This window comes from Salmo salar, chromosome ssa22, assembly GCF_905237065.1.
Source record: "Salmo salar chromosome ssa22, Ssal_v3.1, whole genome shotgun sequence".
Taxonomy (NCBI): Eukaryota; Metazoa; Chordata; class Actinopteri; order Salmoniformes; family Salmonidae; genus Salmo; species Salmo salar.
The window spans coordinates 16307519-16323957 of record NC_059463.1 but is presented as its reverse complement, the minus strand read 5'-3'; the positions used below and the strand labels follow the sequence as shown (position 1 = coordinate 16323957).

The following is a 16439-nucleotide window of genomic DNA, read 5'->3' as shown; positions in this document are numbered from 1 at the left end:
ATAATTGAACAGCTGTCGACAGTGGCTGCTACTGTCTTTTTCTCAGCTCATAACCAGACTCATATTAGTCTCTCCCTTCATTCAGATCTGGGACACTGCTGCGGCAGAGAGTTTCTAGTCTCTGGGTAAGCCCCTGTATAGGGGCTTTCACTGTTGCCTAACTATGTTTAACATCACGTCAGAGACTTCTTTCTCTGCTCTGGAGGTTTGGAGAAAAGAGTGACCTGACTGACTTTCCATTCATTGTGATACGTAACAAGACTGAGCTGAGCAACAAACGTGATGTTAGTCACTAAACATTAGGGTACATCTTCATGATTTTCAGTGTTTTTTCCTCATTTTCTCCACTCCTGTATCGACACTGATCTGAAAACACAAGATAGGTGAAAACATAGTAGCGGAGGCCCTGACCCAAGGCTAACCTACCAGATATTTGCCTTCATTATACACACACACACTGAAGAAGGTTGACAATGTTGGAGTCATTAAAACTCGTTTTTCAACCACTCCACAAATTTCTTGTAAACAAACTATAGTTTTGGCAAGTCTGTTAGGACATCTACTTTGTACATGACACAAGTCATTTTTCCAACAATTGTTTACAGACAGATTATTTCACTTATAATTCACTGTATCACAATTCCAGTGGGTCAGAAGTTTACATACACTAAGTTGACTGTGCCTTTAAACAGCTCGGCAAAAATTCCAGAAAATGATGTCATGGCTTTAGAAGCTTCTGATAGGCTAATTGATATCATTTGAGTCAATTAGAGGTGTACCTGTGGATGTATTTCAAGGCCTACGTTTGAACTCAGTGCCTCTTTGCTTGACATCATGGGAAAATCAAAAGAAATCAGCCAAGACCTCAAAAACCAAATTATAGACCTCCACAAGTCTGGTTCATCCTTGGGAGCAATTTCCAAATGCCTGAAGGTACCACATTCATCTGTACAAACAATAGTACGCAAGTATAAACACCGTGGGACCACGCAGCTGTCATACCGCTCAGGAAGGAGACGCTTTCTGTCTCCAAGAGATGAACATACTTTGGTGCGAAAAGTGCAAATCAATCCCAGGACCACAGCAAAGGACCTTGTAAGGATGCTGGAGGAAACAGGTACAAAGGTATCTATATCCACAGTAAAACGAGTCCTATATCGACATAACCTGAAAGGCCACTCAGCAAGGAAGAAGCCACTGCTCCAAAACCGCCATATAAAAAAATCCAGACTACGGTTTGCAACTGCAGATGGGGACAAAGCTCGTACTTTTTGGAGAAATGTCCTCTGGTCTGATGAAACGAAAATAGAACAGTTTGGCCATAATGACCATTGTTATGTTTGGAGGAAAAAGTGGGAAGCTTGCAAGCTGAAGAACACCATCCAACCGTGAAGGACGGGGTGGCAGCATCATGTTGTGGGGGTGCTTTACTGCAGGAGGGACTGGTGCACTTCACAAAATAGGTGGCATCATGAGGGAGGAAAATTATGTGGATATATTGAAGCAACATCTCAAGACATCAGTCAGGAAGTTAAAGCTTGGTCGCAAATGAGTCTTCCAAATGGACAATGACCCCAAGCATACTTCCAAAGTTGTGGCAAAATGGCTTAAGGACAACAAAGTCAAGGTATTGGAGTGGCCATCACAAAGCCCTGACCTCAATCCTATAGAAAATGTGTGAGCAGAACTGAAAAAGCATGTGCGAGCAAGGAGGCCTACAAACCAGACTTAGTTACACCAGCTCTGTCAGGAGGAATGGGCCAAAATTCACCCAACTTATTGTGGGAAGCTTGTGGAAGGCTACCCAAAACGTTTGACCCAAATTAAACAATTTAAAGGCAATGTTACCAAATACTAATTGAGTGTATGTAAACTTCTGACCCACTGGGAATGTGATGAAAGAAATAAAAGCTGAAATAAATAATTCTCTACTATTATTCTGACATTTCGCATTCTTAAAATAAAGTGGTGATCCTAACTGACTTAAGATGGAATTTTTACTTGGATTACATGTCAGGAATTGTGAAAAACTGAGTTTAAATGTATTTGGCTAAGGTGTATGTAAACTTCTGACTTCAACTGTAGGTGCACAGTACTGTGAGGAAAGAGCCACGGGGGACATTGATGTGGCAAAGCCCTTTTCAAATGCAGCCAGGACAGCTTTACAACAGGTGAGCGAGTCAGCGTTAGGTCTCTTTGGGGCTTGCGGTTGTGAAAGTGATGATGACTGCAACCACTAAGGCGGGTGTTTATTCAGTAGTTTATTATCCAAACTATGGCATACAAAATGTATCCAACTTTGAATCACTGTGCATTATAGTGCTAGTGTATCAATCTATCCCACAATGACTAGAAATGTGATGTTTAACATGTTTATTTTGATGTTAAAAGATACATTACTCCCTACAGTACAAAAAACACACATTGGAAAATACAGGACAATTCCAGATAACCTGCAAACAGCCGGAAGAAACTCACAAGTGTCAGTGCTAAGACCAGCACCTGCCCCAGTGTGGGAGGTAAAGTTCTGAAAGACCTCAGCACTGTGCAAAAATAGTGACCCGGTAAAGGTACTGTGGAAGAAAAGGACACATTTGTATACCACATGGAAAGGAACAAAGTCATTAAATGTTTATTAGATATTTTTTTAGATCCTTCAGCTTATGGTCAAACTTAAGGCATTACTACTAAAATACACTGGCTGCATGCATATGTCTAGTTTTGCTCAACAGACACTGACACGTACAAAATCATGGATGTATATGAAACAGGGGTTTCAATATAGAAATTAATCAGGATAATCTGGAGACTAAGGTGATGCCCAGAGAAGAAATTAAACCAAGGTGCAAGTACTACAATCTCAAGAGGTAACACATTCTCCCTTGACTTCACTTCTTCTCTGGTCATTTCCATTCTGAAAACTCTTTATTTCACCAACTACTGAATACAGTCATGTCCACTCCAAGATTTCCCTCTTTATAAAACTCTGTGTGATTTATCCTGAAGACAAATGTTTCGGTAATGAACCTTGCTGTGTTTCCAACTTACAAATCTGTTTAATAAATGCAAGTCATAGCAATTGAATCAGGGAGACAGTTTTTTTTACAAGTCAAGAAACAAAAAGGCAATTGAGAGATGACCAACATGTAAAAACATTTTGGTACAGGTAATTATATAAAAATGCCAAGATGTTATTTTATTCTTGCTCTGGAAGAACTAATTTACAAGCGAGTCCAAACTCTGGCTATGCTTCTTCCTTCCCACCAAGACATCCCAATTTAAAGGTATACTTTTCACAATTAACTTGCACACCTCACCTCTATAGTTGTTAAAATAAGAGCCTAAAAAAAAATGTAAATTGGATTTGGTGGTCCCTAACAGTATAAGGAAAGAAAATCTACCACTATCATTTCTGTCTAACACAGGGATCACCAACTCAATTAAGCCGCAGGCTGATTTTTTCTTGAATATAATTACAAAAAAAATGTGTAGACTGCAAATTGACCGAAAGAAGCCCAACCAGATATGACTAAAACAACCATTTCAAACCTTGCTTACATGTGTATACAATCACATCTCTATTATGCATGGAAATACTTAGGAACAGATTTCCTAAATGAAAAAAAATCACTTGGAGCTGATTTCCTGATGTTTTTACAGTGTTATGTCCAACAACAAAAATATACTCTTTTTGGGGGGGGGGGGGGGCTAAACGTGGGCCGCCAGTTAGGGGTACATGTTCTAAAATAAATGTGCGGGGAAAGAGGGAAGGAATATGACAACTGATCAGATTTTTCTTCATTCATTTTCCATGTTTGGCATACACACAGTGATACAAGCATTGAAAGATGTAGTAAACAAAGTAAAAGCACTCCTCTCCCTGGGTCTGTTTCAAATTCCCTTCAGTCCTATTACATCTGGGGTCCTAGTCAAAACAAATACAAAAGTCTTTCTTTTTCATACCCCCTGATACAACATACAACTGATCGAACCAGGATTTAAAAATATAGTGGCTACTTCAGCACTGCCACCCGTCTTCCCACCAACACATGAAAACAATGGAGACAAACAATAGTAAACAAAACGAAAAAAGTAGTTGACGTTTTAAAAATGCACAGTGACAAGGAAAAGCTTAAAAAAATACAAAAATAAACTACACAAATATCTTCTGCATCAGTGCTTGCTAATTTCTGGGGAAGATTTTTGCAAGATGTGTGTATGCTGCAAGTTTCAGTCCTAGAAAAGTCGGTCTCTCACTACAAATGTTTTCCTTCGTCATTCGATTCGTTGTCCTCTTCATAGCATCAGCCCTCAGTTCTCATCTCAGGGGAAAAGCACACTGATGAGATTACTAGGAGACTGGAGTCCAGTATGATATCTGAATCGATTGATTTCTTAAATTAAGCACATTTCTCCTTGAGGGAAAAATAACCTCTTTTGTTTGTTTTCCCATTTTGATAATTCCTCCCATCTAAACTAACACCACCACTGCCTCCTGTTCAGCACATCCTCAAACTGTACATCAGCTCATGAAGTCTCTCTTTACACCCCCCCCCCATCAAAAAAATAACATTAAGTTTAGGCTGGCTCACAGCTTGTGAAGCTGTAAATGTTTCTCTACAATTACTCAACTACTGAAAGTAGCCAAAAAAAAAGTATAATAAAAGTAGCTAGAGAGAGAGAAAAAAAAGTTATGAAGTAAAAGCTATAATGTGCTTTTTTAAATTTGTGTTGCTCTAGAAATAGTGGGACAAATAGAAAAAGGGGTCTTGCCTACAGAACCATATCTCTTATTGACTTCCATCTAGGGTTTCTGCTGCCATTTTGTTTATGTTGCTGGCTGGATGTAGGTTAACTTGAGGATGGGGTGAAGTCAGGATGAGGATGGAGGGATCAGTCTTCCTGGTCAAAAAGGACAGCGGGGGGGTGTCATCTGTGCGATCTCACTGGTCTGTTCTTGCCTTCTTTTGACCAGCAGCCTTACTGCAGGGGCAGACAGAAAGCAAAACATTTATTTAAGGTAATTTGCCATTGTTGAGGAAATATTCATCCACAACCAGTTAGTGTTGATAATGTGTGTGGAATGTAGGCTAGATTAGATGGAACCAGGTACTTACGTATCAGGCGAGGAAACTGGTCTTTTTGGGGCAGGTTTTGCCAAGGTTCCATCTTTGCTGGACTCTAAAAAGGGGGAAATCCATTGAAGCGAAACCATATTTAAACACTTAAAAACAAGTACAACCGTAATTATAGAGACGCTGCTCCATTTTGCTCAACAGCAGAATTTAAATGAAAGTTTACCCACCTTGCAGCCATCTGACTTGTGTGGCAGGGCCGTAGCCCTTCTCGTTGCGCGCAGCTATGCGGAAGATGATGGCGGGCTTGGTGGTGTAGTCTATGTGGGCATTGGAGAGGCTGGAGGACTGCACCAAGCAGGAGGGGTTGGGCCCACAGTACACCCGCATGAAGGCCAGCTGGGCTGGGGTGGAGGCCTTGGGCTCAGCTGTCTGGGTGCTCTGGATGGCCAGGTACACAGAGTACTCAATGATCTTCCCTGATGTCACCGAGGGAGGCTCCCAGGTGAGGTGGGCACCATCTGGGCTCTGAGAGGGAAAAGATGGAACCGTTGTTTTAACGCAAAAGCAGCAGAAAAACAATCCACATTCCATCAAGACTAGAAAAACTGCAACCTCTGATTATTTGTCAAGGGTGCCCTAAAACAGTAATTGTTCCGTGAATAGTTGGCAGTTTTACCTTGCTGATTTTGATGGCACAAGGTGCTCCAGGGAAGCCTGGTAAACAGGTCTTAAAAGCAGATATCTCTGAGAAGGAACCACGACCACAAGCGTTGATGCCAGCGACACGGAACTTGTAGGCTGTGCCAGGTTGCAGCTCCATTTTCTTCATCTGGTTATAGTCTGGGATGGCACCCGAGTCATCCTACAACACACACATCGTTAGTGCTGCACTGAACTCTGATCTCGAAGCCATCAAAGGCATGAATCCAGCTTTGAGGCTTACCTCTACTTGAGAATCGTCCTCTGGGATGAAGAAGTGCGTAACCACCATGTTTGTCACCTTGACAATGCCAACATCAAACCACTGGTTCTCTTTTTTTACAAGAGTCTTGATAGGGGCTGGTTGAGGGTTTAGCTTCTGTATATGACCGCGACATAAAAGGAAGTTAGAGGAATGTTGAATGGCACAACATGCTTTCAAATTCTGATCAAACAGGCAGGATACAAGCAGGACATTATGGGTACTCACCCCACCCTCAATGCCATTGGCCACCTCTGCTACAGCAGCTTGCAGCTTGGCTGGACTGGCAACAGCAAATGTGCTTGAGGGGGCCAGGGCTGCAAGGGGACAAGAGGGAGAAGTCCATTTAAGACCCGGAGAAACACTATTAGTAAGAATAAAGAATTATACTCCTAAAAGAGAATTTAAAGAAATACTTACTCTCAGTGGATGTGCGCGGCAGCAGTGACGCCACAGCGCTGGAGACAGCTGCAGCCATCTCGGGGTGCCCGTTGCTCTCAGACGCAGGGTCGTTGAGGCTGTCTGCGGGGGCAAGGCCCTCAGTGGGTAGGGCCTGGGCGTTTCCTTGCTGCTGAGCCTGGGCCTGAGCCTGGGCCTGAGCCTGGGCCTGAGCCTGGGCCTGAGCCTGGGCCTGAGCCTGGGCCTGAGCTTCCTGGAGCTGGTGCTGCTGCTGGACCAAGGCTGCCAACTCCTGCTGGGTCAGGACGATGGGGAGTGTGATGGCCTGCTGTCCGGTCGAGCCAGAATCACCCTCGTCTATGCATGCAGGGGAACGCAGTTTGATTGTGAGATTGTTGCAGTTGGGGAGCGGTTGTCTTCACACACATTTAAAGTAATTTGAGATGAATCCATTATCATCTACCAACAATTGCCTGGTAATACACTGCCAATCTGAGGGCCATACTTACTCATGACTGCCTGCTGTGCTGCCTGGAGGACTGCCTGAATGGCCAGGGCCTGGGCCTCCTCTGTGGCAGCAGCCTGCGCCGCTGCCTCCGCAGCTGCGGTCACAGCCAGCTCCTCTGCAGACAGACCTGTCCCCATCTGTCCCTCTGACAGCTCTGGGGACAGCCCAGTCTCCATAGCCGTCTCTCCCCCCTCCGTGGCCGTGTCTGTCTGCATGGGCTCTTCTGTGGAACCTGCTGCACCCTCAGTGATCGACAAAATGGACTGGAGATAAAAAGGGTAAAAATTAATGAGTGCAAATTCTCAAAATGGACAAGATTAATTAATTATTTCCATACATTCTATTGATTTTGGGCATTAGTTGCTGATAATTTGCCTAACCATGCCAGTGAGTAATTTTGAACTAAACTCTTACACTAGCAATTCCACAATTGTTATGCTATCAGTAGAGTATAGACTGGCAAAGCATTGTTAGTTCAGTTAGGTGTTTCTTTACAGGTACTGAGGGCCCCGGGGCTGGTGTGGACTGGGTCACAGTAGTGATGGCTCTGCTCTGGATGGTGGCTGGGGTTGTTTCTGATGCAGTGGTGGAAGGAGTCTCTGTACTGCTGGTGGCACTGTCTGCTCCATCTGCTGTAGGACACACATGGCATGAAATATAGCCCTAAACATTCAAATAAAACCCATTAAAAACAACAAGTATCTATTCTAACAGTATACCTGTGGCAGTAGTTGCCGTGTTGGTGGTGCCAGTCTCGTGGGTTTCACAGGGGGGGTTGGAACACACCCTCTGCACAGTGCCAGTCTGGTTCCCGGCCATGTTTGAGTTGGCCTGGGACGGGGTGTTGGTGGTCCCAGTTTCGTGGGTCTCGCAGGGTGGGTTTGAGCACACCCTCTGCACAGTGCCAGTCTGCCCATTACCCATGCTGGACAAGGACTGAGTGGCAGTGTTGGTTGTGCCTGTTTCATGTGTCTCGCAGGGTGGGTTTAAGCACACCGTAGAGCCCATGGCTGGCTTTGGACTCTGCACAGTTCCGGTCTGGGCTGAGCCCATGTTGGAGCATGCCGTGGTGGGGGTGAATGTGGTGCCGGTGCTCAGGTTCTCTGGTCCCTGTTTGCCTGTGGCGGTTCCGGGGGAAGAAGAGGTGGTCGTCTGAGGGGGAGAGGACAGAGATGGGGGGTGAGAGGATGAGCTACTCTGGACAGTGCCCAGTTGGTTAGACCCCATGATGGTGTGGGCGATGGTTGAGGTGTTAGTGGTGCCCGTCTCGTGGGTCTCTGATGGAGGGCTTGTACACACCCTCATTGCCCCGCCCATGTCGGTGGAGGCGGTCGTTGCGGTGTTGGTGGTGCCCGTCTCGTGGGTCTCACAGGGGGGGTTGGAGCAGACCCTCTGCACCCCACCTATATCGGAGGAGGCTGTGGTTGCGGTGTTGGTGGTGCCCGTCTCGTGGGTCTCACAGGGGGGGTTGGAGCAGACCCTCTGCACCCCACCTATATCGGAGGAGGCTGTGGTTGCGGTGTTGGTGGTGCCCGTCTCGTGGGTCTCACAGGGGGGGTTGGAGCAGACCATGGTGACAGTGCCATCGCCAACCTCAGTAGAAGAGGGCTGCTCAGAGGTGGGGGAGGCCAGGAAGGACACAGGCAAGTCCTGCACTGGCTGGGCCTCAACCCCGCTGGGGGTGGTGATGAGAGTCACCTGGGTTGGCTGGTTTGCCGACTGCAATGAGAGCACATCAGGTATTGATTATGACGGAGAAAACCCAATCAAAAAGCTCTCCACATTGTGCAGCATGACAGTTCATGTTCCAATTATCAAGAACATAATCGGAGCTATAGCTAGATATCTGTATTAAGAATAGCACAGTCGGCTTACCATGGTGGAAGTGGAAAGGGTAGTAGCTGTGGTCAGACTGGTCTGGGCTGCTGACACAGTGATGGCAGTGGGGTTGATAACTTGACTGGACAGGGTGGCAATGGTGCCCAGGGTGGTGATTGGAGTTGCCAGAGAGGCATTGGCACTGGCTACAAAGCTCCCTGCCAGACTGGAGGAGACTGTCCCTGTGACAGTCCCCAGGGTGGTGACACCTAGGGGAACGAACAAAGCACTAACTCAACAAGGGGGAGACAGCTGGAACTATGCTTGAAAAAGGAAATGTAACCGCATACTTATGAACTGAACAGACAGCACCTGTTTGTAATTATGAAAATGTTATCCATACCAGTTGTTCCCTTGACGACCAGTGTAGTTACATTGGGCTTGACAGAAGACATTGTGACCGGGGTGACGAGTCGGACTCCACCCATGGGTACAGTGCGCAGAATGGTGCCAGGTTGGCCAGGAGCTCCCTTCAAAACCACCTACAAAAACCAAGGGGGAGGTAAAATAATAAAATTGAGAGGCTAGGGGGCACTATTACACTCATCCACTGGGGCAAGACATTTGATACAGCCAAATGTACAGTATTAGTAGCACTAATCAGAAGAGAAGATTCAAATATAGTCCCCAGAGGTATGCATGCATTTCAACTGCTCCAAACACTGCTGTACTTCGCCGTATGATATTTATCAAATGTAACTAAATATAAAATGCCATGTGACATTTAAAAGCTAAAAAAAGGCACCAATGTCAAAACTGAAACATCTCAAATTGTTTCACATAGCCTATAAATATTATGCATAAACATATCATATAGGCATATTCTACAAGAGGTTGTAAGGGTCATCATTTCTGTGAGGTACCTGTGTCAGCCCTTGCTGGCCAGTTGCAGTGCCAAGCTTGGGCATGGTGGTGATGATTTTGCCTGGAGTGCCAGTGGTCATCATCTTGGTGGTGATGATAGTATAGGGCGTCTTCCCTGTGCTGCTGGTCACTGTTAGCAACAAAACAAACTGTCAGCATATGGTCCTCTTGTATTGTGCTGAATTGTCCCTGAAACATGAAGCCAGTGGGTTCTGACCTGTGGCTCCAGGCTGGGTCATAATAGCAGACATAGGGATGGTCTTGATGATGGTGGTGCCCTGTTTGGTTGTGGTGGGCGACATGCCGCTGATGTTCAGGATGGTGGGTTTGTTCCCTGTTCCTCCCGCCTGGGACGTGGTGATGATGGTGGTGGGCTTGCCATCCGCTGAGGTCACCAGCTTCAGTATGGTGCCGGCAGGGAGAGAACCCTTAGTCTACGGGAGACACAGTGGATTATGAACATGATCAACTGAAAGCAGACTGAGCCTGTCCATGGAGTTTTATCTTCCTCCTTTTCCTGCTCTCATGAAGATAGCTGACCTGTATGAGCTGTGTGAGAGGGTTAGTGGAAGCCTGGCCTGTAACAGCTGATGTCTGCACTGGCTTGGTTTGTACCACAGACATCATCTTGCCAAGGTTGGAGATCTGCTGACATAGGAGAGAGACTCAATTTATGAGTCACCAGAAAACGTCACAGTATTTGGCGTCAGGAGATCAGTGTCTAGTGGACAACTGAACTGTGAGTACAGCCAATCTAACAGACCCTGACAGTCATGCAGATCTATGAACTCAAGCTGTTCCATATCTTGGAGGTTTCCACAGCCACATCTTCTACCACGGGTTCATGCCTAGGCCATATAAGATTCATCTGATACGGGTGTCGGACAACAACAACAAAAAACTAGCCAAAGTGTAAAACTATTTCTCAGTTCACAGCATGCATGTCAAATTCTTAAGTGGGATCTTGTATAAGGAGAGACATTTCTCACAACCTTCTGCCTGTATTCCCTCCCCTCCGTGTCCTGTAAGACCGTCTAGTTCTCTCACCAAAGTGCCGCTGCCTCCCATTGTGAGGGGGCTCTTGACCAGGGTGATGGTCTTGGTGACTCCTCCCACCATGGTGGTAACCACCTGGTGTTGCTGGGCTACGGTAACCGTGCCCGACTTGTGCACAGTGATGATGGGTCTGTTGGGCGAGTTGGGTGACGATACGGTCGCTGTGCCCACCTGAGCTGCAGCTGTCTTCAGCATGCGAGTGGCTGGGTTACTAACCTGGAAGCAGAAAATACAAAATGTGTTAAGGGTGTAAATTCTAAACTGGGTCATGACAGAGGCTACCTGACAAACCCATACATTCTGCCATTGAGTTTCATTTTTTTTTTTTTACAGACTGATATTTGATGGGTCTTACCATGAGAGGAGATGCCATTTTGACTGTGGTGGAGCCAGGGGAGACAGCCATGGTTTTGACAAGGGTGGCACCTGCTGGAATGTTGAGTACAGTGCTTGAAGAGGGTGGGATCTTCTGTGTGGCTGCTGCAGCTGCAGCCAAAGCTGCCATGCCACTCATCTGAGGGCTGTTGCCGACTGGCTAAAAGGAAAACAAACAGTCCTGAGTGAGGCAATACTCTTGGCATTACTCTAGAAACAACTTTTTACCCTTGAATAACAAAACCATTTCACAATTGTCCATACTGTTCCTTGGGCGGTCTGGGCAGGAACAACCATGCGAACTCCTGGAAGAAGTGATGTCACAGTGACAGGGGATTTCCCAGCCTGGTTTGGTCGCACAGTGACAAGGGAGGTACCCGTGCCAGATGGAGGCGCTGCCACCTTCAAGATAGCTGTCAAAACAACAGAAAATCTGCTCAGTATATAGAGCTGTTGAGGTCTGCTTTTTACATACCATTTGGTATGCGGTTATCGAAATACAATGGGCTGTAAAAATGAACAATGAAAACTGTGACAATAGTCCATAAAATGGTACAAACAACCTGAACAAGTAGGACATCCATGGTTTTACCTGGCCCACGAGCTGTGGAGGCAGCCAGCGGGCTTCTGGGCATGTTGGGAAGGATAGTACAATAGTGATACCTGTGTGTGGTAGGTTCTGAGCAGAGGGAGCAGCTGTGGCTGGGCTCTTAGGCAAGTTCCCTTGCAGAGAGGTGGCGGCATTGAGGGCCGGCGAGGTCACAGCAGTGGCGGCTGGAATGTCGTACTTTTGTAGCTGCAGCAGGTAGGTGTCTGCGGTGGACACAGCGCCCCAGCTTACCTCCAGGGAGTTGGTGTTGGCACGGACTAGCTGCACTCTCGAGGGAGCGTGTGGCCTCTCTGTAACCAAAACATAAAATGGTCACATTTCTTATAAGCAATCAACAGAAGCAGAGTAAGCCTCGCCAAGAGCACAGTTGAGCAAATACTGTGGGCTTGCTTTACCAGAGTAAATGAGAAAATAGGAGTTACATTTACATTTTTTGTCATTTAGCAGACGCTCTTATCCAGAGCGACTTACAGTAGTGAATGCATACATAAAAAAAAAAAAAAAAAATGTCCCGTACTGGTCCCCCGTGGGAATCGAACCCACAACCCTGGCGTTGCAAACACCATGCTCTACCAACTGAGCCACAGAGGAGACTACGAGTTGACTCACCTGTTTCAAGGTACCAGAGGTCTTTACAGCAGACTTGGTTGTTCCACGCTTTACGGTAACCGTCACGGCCACTCCAGACATACAACCTAGAGTTGATGGCCACAGAGCAATGTCCTGCCCGAGCCCTTGGGATATTGTCCTCCAGAGTATCCATCACCACTGATTCCCAGGCCATGGAGTCTGGGGTAAAAAGAAACATGAGTTTCACATTTTATTTTTTGACAGTAATATAACTTGACCACCAGGTGACACTGCCATTTACCAATGAATGTTCACTCAGACTGAGTTTGTTGGAGTCGATCAATTCATAATACACAAATCAGATCTAGAGAAACAATCAGCGTGTAAGGTTTAATGCAAGTAGTAGCACCAATAACTGAAAACGGAGAGACGAACCGAGATTTAGGCAGGCCAGTGTGTTTGTGCACTTCCATTCCTTCTCATGTGTGGCCACCTTCACATCATCCATAACCAGGGGAACCCATCCCCCAAACACAAACATCCTACAATGAGGTAGACAAAGAAATGAGAATCAAGCAGTCATCATAAATAGGCTACTGCTGAGAGATTTAACCGATTGTTATTCCAGAGATCTAAATGATCATAATATCACTTTTATAACTTCAACAGGTATTCAGGGAGATCTCACTTGTTTGTGATGGTGGTGGCAGAGTGAAGACTCCTGGGCAGAGGTGCTGTGCCATTCACTGATGGCTTAGTCCAGGTCAGGGTGTCTGCAGACAGAGCAAGATAATTTAGATAATACACCGACTAGACTGATTTATGCGAATAAGAGACAAAGAGTGATTAAATACAATGATATGGTAATACTGTTAACTCAGGAGCCTACCGATGTCAAGGGTCCATAGATCTCCCAGACGACAGCCACTCATCCCTCCATAGATGATCAGGCGAGATTTCTTGCTGTCCTTTTCTGTGTATACTACGGCAGTGTGGCTCTCGCGAGGAGGCGGCAAAACACCGTAAGTAATTGGTATATCCCAGCCCACAACACTGGAGCCAGCACGAAGCTCCAGGGTGTACAGATCATTCAGGTATCTAGTTACAAAATAGAGATTTCAGTCAGAAAGTATTTCTAATTGCTTACTACAAACTACCGATTTGCTTCCATTCCACAGCATCATTTAACCCGTTACCCCACTGGTCACATTTCACAACTCCTTCTTAAGGCATCTGTACCTGGGGATGTTGTTTTTGGGGTCCTCGCTGTCATTAGCCAGTCCTCCAAACAAGTAGCACTTGTTACCCACCAGCGAGAAACTGTGGCCAAGTCGAGGACAGGGAGGTGGGCCATTTTTGGGAGTCTTAGCTTTCAACTTTTTCCATTCCCATCTGCTGGCCTGAAGGAAAAAAAAGGCATAATCTATTTATAAGTACTTAAAGACAGCCATTTTACCCCTGGCTTTAGCTCTACCAATGTTTATAACAAGAATGTGGTGAAGCATTCCATTACCTGTAGCTCATAGAGATCATTGCTGTATTTTCCATATTCCACCATTCCACCAAAAACCAGAAGCCGGGTGCCATCACAAACAAAACCGTATGCAGCACATCCAGGGGGAATATCACCACGAACCGCAGGGATAAACCATTGGTTTGTTGCTAGATTAAATAAATAGAGGTTAGTCTGTGTATAGACAGGTAGACATTGTTGGGTGGTCAAGTGCTAGGTAGGCCTATGTGAAGCAAATACTCGAGTAAATATTTACTCGAGCATGTTCCAAGCATCTCTGACAAATGTAGCCTGCATCTTCTTGTTTGAAAGTGTCACATTAGAAGTGTATGTTCTATGCAATGTACTTATATCTGCATAACCCAAAGTTTAAAAACGTCAACTGAAATTTAAACTAACATCATTGCGCTCTCATAAAAACATAATAATAATTTAACACTTATAACTGTGCATGTTGACTACATAAGTCTTTCTTAGGACTAAAATGTTGAAAAAACTACATGTTACTCGGGACAATATCAGTACAGTAAAGTGAACAGAAATTGAGTGCATCCAATAATTGACAGTGTTCAAAACAGTGCTCCTGTCGTCCATTTTATTTTAGCGCGCCATTTTCATTTGTGCGCTTTCAGTTATTTGCCACCAGGCGGCGACAGTTTGTCAGGTAATGTCAGACTACATTTCTCTAAATCTGATATCCAGCACACTACACAAAAGACTACTATTCGTGACTACAGCGGGTAAATGCACCATAAAGCGGGTCCATTGGATTAGAAGCCAAAAAGTATAGTAGAATGACGCATCTCCTACAGTAATTGCTAATATAAAATAAATTAGTGTATGGAGAGTTGACAATATGCAGATTCGGCTGCATGGTGAAGTTATCTTACCTGTGTTGTAGACATGCAACTCATCCACAATTCCTTCATTTCCTCCTCCAAAAACAACCATCAATTCCTTTATAGCAACGGCTCTGTGACCATGTCTGGGCCGAGGGACAGGGCCAGACCATCCCAGTACCCGCTTCCATCGTGGCTGTAGAGTTGAACCAGTGGTCCCAGACACCATGGAACCAGTCATGTCCTCTTCAGGGGAAAAAAGGGTTGTTTAAACAAAAAATGAGAACTCCAAAGCAAGATTGATGACAAGTTCTGATGAAGTCTATTGATACTTGCGAAGTGAAGATAAAACTATGACAAATTGTGCAGAGTGAAAATTGCAGGGGCAATAGAATGTTGGGCCCAAACCCGATGCATTGATAGCGTGCATTTGAAAAAAATAATATTGTAAACTCCAGGGAAGTCGCCATTTTACTGACGTTTCGCAAAAAGGAAAAGCCGGTATTTATAATAATGAATTATGATACACCTAATAGCTACTCACTCTAAAGATATGATAAAAGATATATTCGACATCACAACTCAATGCTTAAAAGTTATATTGCGCGTCCTTAATTTTTTTTTGTACGTTTGCATCTTGCAGTTAAAGTTTTGAAACAACCTTAAAGTGCCACTATGGGAGCCGCCATCTTGTATAACAACCAAACAAACCTCCGCCAGTCTGAAAAATGGCGGAAGAGAAGACAAATGAAAGACATACGTGTGTTAAATTAAGCTTTAACCTACTGCTTCAACAAGCAGGTGTACTAGCCATATCCAACTACAATCCTATTACGAAATATGTGGATGAAGTGCACCACTAATAATACACGCAAAGCATTTGCAATTAGACCCGTTTGTGGATTGCTATTTTCACGCTTCTCTGGGAGTCGCCATATTTGTCACATTCATTCAATCTATCGCCGCTTCTGCTTTGCATTACAATTGTATACATCTTTCAAGTGGAATCGAACGTAATTTCTCAGATGCACAATACCACGTGAAATCTGAAACTTTCACAACACATCAATTAGAAAACCGCGCATGTACTAACAGAGTTATAGCTAATAGACTATCGTAGCCAGCAAACTCACAATGTTAGCATGGTAGGCGTATTAGCACAGCGTCATTTACCAATTACATACAATAGTTAGATAAATATAAATGCATTATATAGCCAGTGTAATGTAATTCAATATGTAACATTTCAAATAAAGTGTTGTTATTTATCATGCTGTCTCTGGAATCAGCCATCTTTTCGAAAATCGGCCTACTTTTAAGCTCCCTCAAGAAAAATGGCCGTACAGTTCGCCACAACAAAACACCTATATTTACAAAATCTGACGTCCATAAGACATATTACTTACTTCTTTCGATGTACTATTTGCAATAAGACGATTTGGGTGTCTACTCATGAATCACTAGCCCAAGTTCATTCGATTTGTGAAGAAGTATTCCCTCTCATGCCTGCCTGGAAGCTGCCATCTTCTTGACAACCAAAAGGGGAGGAAAACAGCAATTTGGCGTCACCCAAAACAAACATGGCGACTGGTATAGAACCGCTATCAATTAATGCATATTGGACTAAACTAAACGTGCGTTTTGACTTCAAAACAACCTACACAATTTTGTGTAATATCTTTGAAATTGGCATTTACATTTGGACATCAAATATTTCATTTAGTTCGTTGGAAGTTATCATACTTGCACGGGCTACATTGTCCCTTAATAAAGATGGCGATGCACACA

General features: G+C 44.7%; 1 protein-coding gene across 6 annotated transcripts; it reads right to left on the bottom strand.

The window, feature by feature from the left end:
- Nucleotides 1–2358: 2358 nt before the first annotated feature.
- On the bottom strand, nt 2359–16221 carry LOC106582878 (host cell factor 1). 6 transcript variants are annotated; one of them, XM_014166459.2, is made up of 28 exons: nt 16058–16221; nt 14703–14897; nt 13813–13961; nt 13539–13699; nt 13189–13397; nt 12988–13072; nt 12735–12841; nt 12339–12518; nt 11783–12019; nt 11384–11532; nt 11100–11279; nt 10736–10960; nt 10229–10336; nt 9906–10122; nt 9688–9818; nt 9168–9306; nt 8822–9033; nt 8516–8665; nt 7666–8425; nt 7442–7578; nt 6948–7209; nt 6460–6795; nt 6268–6356; nt 6022–6156; nt 5755–5940; nt 5306–5603; nt 5118–5181; nt 2359–4983 (listed from the first exon to the last, which is right to left on the bottom strand). In XM_014166459.2, the coding sequence occupies exons 2-28, from the start codon at nt 14890–14892 to the stop codon at nt 4944–4946; spliced, it is 5136 nt and encodes a 1711-aa protein (XP_014021934.1). In that variant the 5' UTR covers nt 14893–14897; nt 16058–16221; the 3' UTR covers nt 2359–4943. The 6 variants fall into 6 exon arrangements, with proteins under 6 accessions (XP_014021934.1, XP_014021936.1, XP_014021931.1 ...); XM_014166461.2 differs by having other exon boundaries at nt 7666–8098; nt 8246–8665; nt 16058–16220; XM_014166456.2 differs by having other exon boundaries at nt 7666–8665.
- Between the last annotated feature and the right edge of the window lie 218 nt (nt 16222–16439).